Raw genomic sequence first — 12,123 nt, 5'->3', positions numbered from 1 at the left:
TTCAACAATATACGTCATCAAAGGCCGCAAATGTATTTAAACACACAATTAGGAATTATTAATCGTAGTTTAGAAGCCTTTGTTTAAATTGTATAACTGAAAATCAATTTTAGGTTAAGAAGTATTGCGTTGAAATTGTATCCGGTAGTGATGTGCGTTGGACTTTGAGTTGTGTACACTTTGGATACTCTCTGGATAATCTGATCATCGAGCTTTTCAATTCTCTTTGGAAATGAGTTGTTTTTAACGGACTATAATCCAGTTATCTAAGTCCAATAAATTGGTTCAAATGGTTTTTATACTGATTCAACCTACGTTTTGAAGAAATCGTCTGGCTCGATCCGGTCTAGAAATTGACAAAAAATCAATCGCTATCGAACCGTTCTCGTCCCTGATTCCCAATCGAACGGTCGGTTCAAACGATTTTTAAAACATTGAATTTCACACATAAATCATCATATAGATAGGCAACCAAATACTCTAAACGACATTTATCTTCCAAATACAAAAAAAAAAATAACTTTGTGATAAGTTTAATCAGTTGTAGTAGAGTAGACACAATATAAAAAGTTCCACATAATTATCTACAACAATAACACTACAACAAAAGGGGATACACTACTCAACATTTCAAAGCAAGAGACCGATAATGACTACCACCATTTGAACACCGTTGCCTCGGCAACCGCCGCGTCCTCCTCCCCCACCCGCCAAGACTCTTCTCCAATGCCAACTCCCTACACTGCTCCGGTGGCGGCTGTGGGCGGCACAAGGGTTCTGCCGCCACCGACCGCCGCCTCCCTCTTCCACTCCTACCACCACCTTTCCTTTTCGATAAACTCGACTGCCAAAAAACACCCGTCCCAGAAAAAGCGTCTTCAAATATCTGAAGATCTTCTGTAACTTCACGCCTCGATAAAGAAACAATATTTGGTAAAATATCTTTCTGAAAATCTTTCTTTTGTTTCCCCCTTTTTCCTTGTCCTTTTCGAGGTGTTCTTTTTAGCGACAAACTATTGTTTTCCTCTTCTTTTTTGTCTTCCATGATCACCGGTTTATAAAAATCATCATGATTTTCTTTCGAATCTTGAAGTTTTAATGTCATGTACTCGAAGTAATCCATTTCCTCACTCTTTTCAACAAAACTTTTCTCCAATTCCAAATCGTTCGTAATCACATCTGCAAACCACATCAAACTTTCTACCGGTTTTTCAGGAATTTCAGGTGGATGAAAAGTTGAAATTGAGATGATTGCTTCTGCTGCGATGTTCACAAGCTCCAGATCGGAATCCATGGCGGAAGGGTTTTCCGGCGAAGGTGGTGTTTCCGGCGCCGGAGGTGGAGCATCTTCTTCATCAAGAGACATGTTTAAATCAATATCATGTTTTACATTCGATTCAAGTTTCGTGTCAATAATCGGGACACCAAGAATCATGGTAATTGTCCGGGAATCATCGAGTTTTACTTTCTTGAATTCGCGTGTTTCATGATCATCTGATGCCACGTCAGCTTTGTTGAAGAACTGGTGAGAATGATTCTGTAATGAATTCAAGTTGATATGATGAACGGTTGATTCTTTTCCTTTGGTCATCCAAAGGGGGAGGGATTGTTCATGTTTATTACGGTTTTGCCACTCTGAAGTTGTCATCGATCTTGAATTGCCTGAATCGAAGGACCCGAGCCAATGGTTTTGATGAACAGAATTGATTTCGACACCAAATAACGTTTTTTTGGCAGATGAAGTGCAATCAATAATCGGTTTGTTTAAATCGGCCAAATTAAACGGTTTTTTTTGGGTCAAATTTTGAAAAATTCCTATTTCTTGCTCATCAGTAGACTGTTGTAAATCAATCACTCGTCTTTCAGGAACACCGAGACTTTTCCCATTTATAGAATTGAAAGGTCGAAAAGTCGAGCCCAAATGAGGAAAACTTGATGCAAAAATACGTGTTTCTTTGGTTAGATTCATCAAATCTTGTTGTCTTTTGTACAGGCGATGAAGTTCTTGGAGCTGAAATGCAATAAAAAAACAAGAAATTTAAACATGGGTAAGCTCAAGAACATTACAAGACTTGTGGGTTTAAGAGAAAAGATGCTAAAATTTGAGCTAGAGAAAAAACACAAAATTTAAACTATGGGCAAATTCAAGAACATTAGAAAACTAGTGGGTTTAAGAGAAAAGATGCTAAATTTGAGCAAGATGATGAAATGCAAAATAATGGTGAAAGTCAAGAAATTTAAACATGGGTATATTGACTATATTCAAGAACATTAGAAAGCTTGTTGCTTTAAGAGAAAAGATGCTAAAGTTGAAGAGATAAAGGCGAAAAAACACAATTTATAAATGGGTATGTTCAAGAACACTAAAAATTTCATGGGTATAAGAGAAAAGATGCTAAAATTTGAGCAAGATGATGAAATACATATAAATGGTGAAAAAACAAGAAATTTAAACATGTATATATTCAAGAACATTAGAAAGCTTGTTGCTTTAAGAAAACAAATGCTAAAATCTGAGCGAGATATAGATTAAATGCATAAATGGTGAAAAAACACGAAATTTAAACATGGGTATGTTCAAGAACACAAATTTTTGTGGGTTTAAGTGAAAAGATGCTAAATTTTGAGAAAGATAGATGAAATGCAAAATAATGGTAAAAAAACAAGAACTTTAAACATTGGTACATTCAGTAACATAAGAAAGCTTGTTGCTTTAAGAGAAAAGATGCTAAATTTCGAGAAAAGATATATGAAATACAAAATAATGGTGAAAAAACAAGAACTTTAAACATGGGTACATTCAAGAACATAAGAAAGCTTGTTGCTTTAAGAAAAAAAATGCTAAATTTTGAGCAAGATAGTAGATGAAATGCGAGATAATGGTGAAATAACACGAAATTTAAACATGGGTATGTTCAAGAACGTTAAAAAAGCTCGTGGGTTTAGAAGAAAAAGATGTTAGACAATTGAGTAAGATAGACTCAAAATCAAACCTGATGTTTGAAGATTGATTCGTGCTTCAAGATAGTTTGCCTAATCTGTTCTTTAGCGTATCCATCTATGGTTTGTGTTGTTAGAAAGTAGTTATAATGTTGATTGTTTGTGGGACCAGAGATCTTGTGAGTTTTATCATCGTGATATGGATTCCAAATATCATTATGAAAACCATTGTTGAGATCTATCATTGAACTTGGGAAATATGTCTTGGATTCTACTTTGGCTCCCATTTCTTCTGCAATTAGATCAAGAACAAACCGATTTGTAAATTAACCTTCTTTCTCTTTTGTGAAAATGGTAAAAGAATACTATAATCAATTTGAGACAAACTTTAAGCATCATCTTTGTAAAAAGATCAAGTACAATAGCATTTTCAATTTGTGAAAAAATGTAAAAAGAAAGCAACGCAAATGAACAATTTTTTATTACAAAACATATCGAGCATGATGATTCCTTTTCCTTTTGGAAATTATAGCGTACCTTCGACATTTTAACAAAAAATATTCTTGGCTTGTTAAAGTGGAAAATCAAGTGATACAAATCGGAGAACTGAGGAACACACACGAACACCAATGAAAACAGTAGTTTAAAAAATCAACTATAAGCATTGAACAAATCGAGATGAAGGCTAATAGAAACCTGAATCGGATCAAAGACAGATTTCATATAAAGCTAATTCAATCGTAAAACAGTAAGAATCAATCAATACATAAAAAAAATTAGGAGATTAGGAAATTAGAGAAGAATCTACCTCGTACTTTTTGTGTTTGGGTCTCTGGTAAATCGTAAGAATTGTGAGCTCGAAGAATCGATTTTCGTCAGAATTTCCAAAATTGGAAGAAAAAAATCAAACAACTCCGACAATCGAGCTTTCTCGTGGGTTCCATGAAACTAAACAGCCATGAAAAAGATAAAAAAGAAGAAATCTCCGATCGGCTGGGCCACTTTTTTTCTGATCAACAGATACGGAAACAAGAGAGAGAGGAAGAGATCCCAGATAAGATAGATAGATCCCTATCTTCGCTCTTTCTCTCTCAAAATCTGTTTGGGTTTCTCTCTCTAGAAATTAAGAAGCCATCGGAAGAAGACTGACTTGAAGTTTGTCAATCTGTCGTCTTCTTTGATATTTAATGGCACGTATATTGTTGTGATTCGATCACTCATTGATTTTCCCATTTGGCAAATGTAATCTAGAAAAAGAATTTGGGAATTGGGTCTGGGGTTTTGGGCAAAAGTAGATTTATTTAGATAATCTATAATATATATATAGAGAGAGAGAGAGAAAGAAACATATGTATGTATCTCTCTCTACATGTCACCTATCATTCATTAGTTTTAGATTCCTTCGCCACATCTTTTATGTTTTTTAGTGTGAAGAAGAATTTATTGACGTTTAGCATTTTTAATTGATATTTTCTTCATATTGTTGTCCAAAAGAATTAAATTATACGCTAAGATATAATTTGAAAATTTGTAAAAATGGCTCTTATAATTACTTAAAAAATTGTCATTTAAGTCAAAAATATTTTGGAGTGACACTATCATAAACATGTTTTTTATTGTGATTTTGAAAGGGCTTTTAAAACCATTTTACTCTTGTTATTTTTTTTTTTCTATTTTTTAAATATTTTAATAATTAAAAAAAACAAAAAAAATCACCCCCTTTTTTATTCCAGAACCTTCAGTTGCTGGAAAGTTCACCAGGCTCCGACGAACACCACAAACCTCTCTCTCTCTCTCTCACTTATTCTCCTTCTTTCTCTCGACATGAATAAACTGACAAATTCCAAAAATATGATATACAAGAACACATTCGAAACCTCAAAAATCTGATATAAAATAACATAAACATAAATCTGATTCAACGCAAACACATACACTGATGAACCAAGATGATTAAACACATGAGATTTGAACCAAATTAATACATCCCTCTCTCTCTCTCTATGATTCATTAAACACAACAACATGTTCAAAATCTCATTCGTACAAAACCCATAAAGTCGATATATGTGACATCTCCTATTTTTCAGAACTAGTTAAAACATTTTCTTTATGTTTTATACAATTGAGATGCAAAAAATTCCTACTTAAACAAAACATTTTTGAGATAACCAAAAATTATTTCATTTATTTAAAACTTTGAGGATGTCATCGTTCATATCCAACATATATTACAACATAAATATTAAAAGGTCATGAAACTACTTATTACAGACATATCTCTTTATTTCACTTAGCATCCTAACTAGACCTCGACAACCTTACATTCACTACATATGATGCATAAAATGAGTGGGTCAGGTTTGGGAAAACTTGATGAGATGCATAAGGTTTTCAAGCTCATAATAATTTAATGATAATAAATAATATTATTCCTGCAAACAAAGATGTCAAGTCATATATATATATATATATATATATATATATATATATATATAAATTTCAACCTAAGATCAACTACACAACCCAACTGATCGTCATAGATCCTAAAGCAACGATTCTATGGAGGAATCACTCAACCTGATGAATCGTTTGAGTAATTATTTGACTACACAACTAGAGGTGTCATTGGCCAATGTAAGTCATATAAATGCAATCAATGTTCAAAGATTTGATAAGGTATCCCATTTTATTTACATCCATGGATTATAAGTCCATGTTAGCATCGTAATTCACTAGATTGCTTTAGTCAAGTGTTTCCATCTACTCTGGTCGATGACCCAGACATACTTGCTAGTTGTCTTGTCTAGACCCACCATTTTTGGTCATCCAAGAAAGATGAGGAATATGACACTACGCTATCTGATCTCACACTCTGCCCCAGAATAAGACCTATCTAATTTCCAACTTATTGGGAACTAAATACCTTTTACAAGTCCTAATTTAACTAATAAGGACTTATGCAAAATGGCAATATATGTCCAATATGGTTCCTAATCCAATAGTATTATCATATTTATACAAGTAGCACATAATACAGATAATACACGTAAACACTTAATGTTGCTTATAGATAGTATTTTTGATTTAATATTATGTTCTTGATAGTAACTACACACTCACCTAATAAAGTATCTGCCGATAGGTGAATCGGTGAGAGTTTCGCCTTACACCTTTTCCAAAAGACCTAAATGTAAATAATGATAAGTCTTAGTCAAAATTCATACTTCATGGAACCATTATCCTAAGGGTTTCAGATTCCTCAACAATCCCAAAGTCTACTTCAAGACTTATCAAGTAAGGATCAACCAGGCAGGACAGCCTGGAGGCAGGAACATTTCGACATATAGCCTTTCTAAAATCAAACACCCAAGCCGACGTGACCATTCTAAGCACCTCTCCCGTAAGAAGATCAATCAGTATAACAACTTGTGATCATTGATAAATGTAACGTCCCAAAATATGACCCAAAAATTTCATTTTTAATTTAGATAAAGCAGTATTCCAAAATCATCATTAATACAATCCGAGTGAAAATAAGTGTATCAAACATCATATCAATCAGAGTATATCACAAAAGCGGAAGTACATGGTGTGTGCGATGTAGTCATCCCGAGCTCTTCCCTCTTGAACCAGAAGTACTTGAAACATAAACTGAAAACCATAAGCACAAAACTTAGTGAGTTCCCTAAATTACCCCATACCATACATAATAAATCACATACTGGGTCCACGCCCTACATTGAGCCCTACCCTGATGGGTCTTGAGCATATCTACATTCCTATGTGATCATGCAACCCTAATTGCTTTGGATCTAAGCTTTTTTCACTAATTGAACATGCAAATAGAACACCAAAGCAATAAACCTAGATCTAGCATACAAGATTCGAAATTCATATGAAATCAGGGTTAGAGGATTACCTCACTTGTTATATAGTAATAACAAGACAATCCTTGAAGATCCTTGACTCTTGAAAGCTTAGTGCTCCAAGTGTTGCACCTTTAATGGAGTCACAAACACCCAATGCAAAGGATGAGAGGAGAGACACTTATAAATCGGCTAGGGTTTCTTTCTTTCAAGCACTGGTCGAAATTTCAAGTGCTTAGGGGTCTTTATATAGCTGTGGGCTGCTAGGGTTTCTGGAGGAAACCCTAATTCCTACTTAAGGCTTAAGCAGCCCATAGACTCCTTCTTATGAGGCCTTGGACAAAATCTATAGGAACTCCCTATAGGATTTCATCCATGCCTAATTAAGGAGTCCAATAGCCCAGTTTTGCAACTATCAATGATTTGCAAAACAACCCCTCCATTATTAATCAGTTCCTTTTAATCCCAAAATTAATATCAAATTAATTTCTGATTAAATACTAATTAATAATATGATTTCCAAATAATATATTAATCTTGTAATATATTAATAAAATCATTTGAGTACCAATTTATTATTTCACATAATAAATTCTACTCTCTCTCCACTAGTCATCTTGTCAAGTTGCATGTGTGAAGGCAACCCAAAAGGACCATGCTACAATCAAATCAAGTACATACCAATTATAGTTATGATCTTAGACACCTAATCCAACAGTCTCCCACTTGGATAAGTCTAATAACTATTGTTGCAAGTTTGACCTCAAAATTTGACTAGCAATCATAGCTTTCAAAAGTCGCTGTCGAACTCTGATCTTATCAGTGATGTGTCCTTAGACAATGGATCAAATATTCCTCCGTTTACAAGATATCGTATGGACACGAGACATGGATTATAATCATTCTCTCCGTCCAAGGTTTGTTTCCCGATTTCCGATTTATGACGACTGACTAATTAAACAAATCAAATCAGTCCAGGCTTAGACAAGCGCTTAGGGTGTCATCACTAAATCATCGAGGGGCCAACATATATCGCTTTTATCCCATTTACAAGTAAAAGGAACGGATAAACTTCGACACATATGCTTGCATAATTTACTAATCGAATGTAACGCCCGTTTTTCTGGGCTAAATCATTAAGATGATGTAATAATCTAGGTCAACTTTTTTAATGTTTTTTGAAGTAATAAAGATGTATTATTTGAATATTATGTGCTTATTCTTAATTATTATGATTTAATAAATTAAGGATAAAAAAGCGTCGAAAATAAATATTAGATAAACCCGATATCTGTGAAGAAGGTTCTAGTGGTTGAAACAAGGATTCCGAAGATATAAAGAATACCGAAATCCGAGTTATAACGAAGAAGTTATGACCTGTCGAAGTTTCGCGACAGAACCGGCACGACGCTGTGTGACGTAAAAAGTGAGTTTACGATAAAGTGCTTTTTAGCCTTAGCGATCTAAATGAAATTCGTAGTATACATTAAACCGAGAGCGTGCATAAAAAGAATGTCCAAATCTGTCTTCGTATGAAGAAGTTATGAATTTTTTAAGATTTGGTATAGTAGTATGCAGCCCGAAATTCGAATTATAGATTGAGGGATTTTTAGCCGACACAACCTAAACGAGAATCATATATCTTTTTGATATTAGTTCAAAAGTAAAAAGACAGACAAAAACGGATGTCAGATGAAGAAGTTGTGAATTTTTAACGGACTTTTCATGTCCCGGCTTGTTAAAAATATAACTTTAAAAATAAGTTCAAGATTAGCCAATGGAGTCTAAACAAAAGTTGTAGAGCATGGTCTCACATAAGTGTGGATATAAATAACATCAAAAACGGAGCTCATATGCGAAAGTTACGAATTTTTGAAGTTTGAAAAATCGAAGTATGCCCCGCGTACAAGAGTACACCCAGCGTACTTGGAAGCTAGGCCTCGGATTGTCCATGTCGCCCTTATCCTCGCATGCAACACGTATCTCGCACCCTTGACACGTCCGGAGCCACATATCACGGTACGCCCAACGTAAAGCCTCGCAAGGCAGTACGCCCCGCGTACCAGGAAATTACGCCCAATGTAATGCCAGGCTTTGACCACTATAAATAGCATGCGAGACCATCCGATTTTTGTTTACAAATTTTATACCTTTCCACCCTCTACTTTATTTTAAGTTTCAATAAATACCCGCTGTCACACCCCCAAACCAAGGATGGCGGAAACGTCCGGGGGTGGAGGACTTCATGTATAGTATCATAACAATAATGGCAATAGTGATGAAAGTAAACACAACCGACATATATATAATTGAAAGAGTTACATCATTGTAAGCGTTACAAGTTTCAAAATCAATTACAATATGTTGACAAAAATATGAAATGTTTGACGCCTTAACGTCCCATCCTCAAAATGCACTTGGTTTCCTGTTTAGTGATTTCCTGAGAATACAAGTTGTTTGAAAAAAAATGTCAGCACAATGGCTGGTGAGTTCGTAAGCTTTTGTATGCAATTTATGAAAACCTTGTCTCGTAAATGTATGGTTGTTCCAGAAAATTCCGATAATTTTCCTTAAAAATGTGTATTGTAGTCTTATATATACAAAGACCGTAACGTATAAGTAATCTTCCTTATTTACAGAAAATAATTTGAGTTTAATTCAACATAACGCGTATGATGTCAATGAAATTCCCGTAAATTCTTATGTTTGTTAATACTTTATGTGAGCTATTATAACCCTGCTATGACCTAGATGGCCTGAAAACGACGTTCTTCAGGCGTCAGAACTGTTATGACATTTGTCACCTCAGACCTGCCGGTTTAGCTATTGCATGCAGCTCAGGTGTGGGTTTGTCACGCCCAATATAGATCTATATACAACTATCACGCTCTCCCTCCAGGAGACTCTGGTTACAATACAGGACTTATGATTAATGCGAAGGGGATGTCTCACAAAGTCATTATCGAATTTACACTTAACGTAATGGAAGTTCCCTTTTGTATAAATGTACCCTTCTGAAATATATGTATTTTGTAATGTATCATAAACTATACCTATTATAGTTTATCAAAACAAGGGTAGAAATGGTAAAGTACATAAACTATACTTAACATAGTTTAATAAAACATTTGTATGTAATGGGTGTACTTTAATTATAACACTTTGTTATTTCTATGCATTACCTAGTAAAAATCCATTTGTTAACTGGTGTATATCTAGATACTAATACAAAAATGTCATATATTTCAACAACACATAATCACATAATGATATATACCTTGCTCAACATGTTACAAGGTGAAATGAAATTTATAGTGTTTTTCTGTTAATAACATTTTCTGTAACTGTTATTGGAAAATTTGTAGAAAAATCATAAAATGTCCAAATCAAGTTCTATAACTTCTAAGAGTTTGGAAAATGAGTCTAGTTTGTTCTTAAATTTTCCATAATTTTTAGTGACCTCTAACTTGTGTGAATAGTTTTGTAAAAATCACCATAAATTGTAGAAAAATCGTATGGAGATGTGCAAGTAGTCATTGTAAAGCTAAAAACTTGAATTACATGCACCTAAAACAGTTTTGAAAACAAAAATGTTTAAGTTGTCCAAAACAGTCCGTGAATGGAGCCCAACTTTTCTGATGAAAGCTGTTAGAAAAGTTTAGTTATGTTCTTGGTGTTTTAACTTGTATTCCCCCCCTAAAAACTTGAGAAAACATGAAAATGTAGGGGTATGAACTCACCTTGAGTGATTTCAGTAGGTTATTGTTGAAGAATGGAAGTGTTTAACTCAAGAACACTTGAAAGATCACTTGGAGATTCGAAGATCTAACATGAACGTGATGATGTTTGTGTAAGGAATCGATGATTGGATTAGAATGAAGTGTATAAATCACAAGAAGGATGGATTATACTTACCAAGAGTGGGAGAACACTTGATGATCAGCCTTGGGATCTCGAATTAGAGAGAAAATTTTGAGAGAAAAGTTGTGTTTGATTTTTGGTGAAATGAGAGCAAGTGGGTGAGAATGAGGAGAGAGGATGAATGTCCAGCTCTATGAACGTGGGAATAACTTGTGAGAGGGGTAAAAAGGACAAGGAAGTGACAAGGTATGGTGGGGAGGAGTGTGGGTTGGTCATGGAGTGGGTATGGGGGTTGCTTGTGTCATAGAATAAAGGAAAGTCAACACTCCACCTTTGTACTTCACCCACTCTTCTTGGATAATGTTTTATCCTTAAAAACGTGATTAATCATTAATTAAGGGGTCTTATATGTTAAAATAAAGTTTTGAGTGAAAATCCCGTGTTAAAACAATTAAAAATGGGCCTAAAACGCAAAATTAGTCGAAAACCGGGAGAAAATGGACTTCCCAGCGAGACCTCTCGGTCCTGGCCGAGGCTCGGTCTCCTCTGATGTTGAGCCGGAAGCAAAAGGAAGCGAAAGCAGCAAGAAGCGAAGGCTCGGTCCGAAGGCGTAAGAAGCGAAATAGACCGAAGTGAACAGTACCTTCGGGTTCGGGTGGTGTGCGAGGTTCGGTTCCAGGAGCCTTCGGGTTCGGTTCTTTGAGTGAGGTTCGGGCCCGAGAGCACCCCTTCGGGTTCGGTCCTCTTGGTTTCGGTCCCTAAGAGGACTTTCGGGTCCTAAGAGGCTTCGGACCTAATAAGAGGGTTTCGGGTCCTTAAGCCCTTTTTGCTCGTTCTTGCCCCGTTTTAAGCGGTTTTTGACCCGGTTAAGGGTCGGAATGACCCGTATGACTTCAAAAAGTTACGAAAACTTTTGAGAGAGATTTGGGAGAGATTTCTCATACAAAGAGAGATTTGGGCGAAATTTCACATTCTTGGAGAGATTTCTCATACAAAGAGAGATTTGGGAGAGATTTCACATTCTTGGAGAGATTTCTCATACAAAGAGAGATTTGGGAAAGATTTCACATTCTTGGAGAGATTTGGGAGAGATTTCACATTCTTAGAGAGATTTCTCATACAAAGAGAGATTTGGGAGAGATTTCACATTCTTGGAGAGATTTGGGAGAGATTTCTCGATAAAGAGAGATAGAGTGAAAATGATTGAGAGAGGTTTCATGTGTGACAATGGTGAGTGTTTGGCTCCGCAACGCAAGGTCCGTGAACCCCGTTAAGTCATGTTTAAGGATCTTATCCACTCCCGATGAGTATGTAACATTGTTTTATCAGTTTGGTTCATTGTTTAGCACTAAGGCTTAGGAAATTTAAACACACGAACTTTTCCAAGTGATGTTTTCTCATTAAAATAGTGAGTTATACAGTAATTACATAACGTACGCTCCAATACACAAGG

The 12,123-nt window shown here is 35.2% G+C and overlaps 1 protein-coding gene across 1 annotated transcript; it reads right to left on the bottom strand.

Moving 5' to 3' along the window:
* Positions 1-476: 476 nt before the first annotated feature.
* Positions 477-3,886, bottom strand: LOC145097667 (uncharacterized). The gene is made up of 3 exons (XM_079035286.1): positions 3,756-3,886; positions 2,994-3,229; positions 477-2,011 (listed from the first exon to the last, which is right to left on the bottom strand). The coding sequence occupies exons 2-3, from the start codon at positions 3,225-3,227 to the stop codon at positions 623-625; spliced, it is 1,623 nt and encodes a 540-aa protein (XP_078891412.1). The 5' UTR covers positions 3,228-3,229; positions 3,756-3,886; the 3' UTR covers positions 477-622.
* Between the last annotated feature and the right edge of the window lie 8,237 nt (positions 3,887-12,123).

Source organism: Lactuca serriola, chromosome 4 (genome assembly GCF_051521515.1).
Source record: "Lactuca serriola cultivar US96UC23 chromosome 4, Lser_US96UC23_V15, whole genome shotgun sequence".
NCBI lineage: Eukaryota > Viridiplantae > Streptophyta > Magnoliopsida > Asterales > Asteraceae > Lactuca > Lactuca serriola.
The sequence above is the reverse complement of the archived record's forward strand: the minus strand, read 5'-3'. Positions and strand labels throughout refer to the sequence as shown.

Excerpts from the sequence above, each read along its gene's own strand:
- LOC145097667 (XM_079035286.1), bottom strand. The coding sequence starts at position 3,227 with ATGGGAGCCAAAGTAGAATCCAAGACATATTTCCCAAGTTCAATGATA. Across the intron at positions 2,012-2,993 it reads AATCAATCTTCAAACATCAG|CTCCAAGAACTTCATCGCCT; the intron begins GTTTGATTTTGA and ends ATTGCATTTCAG.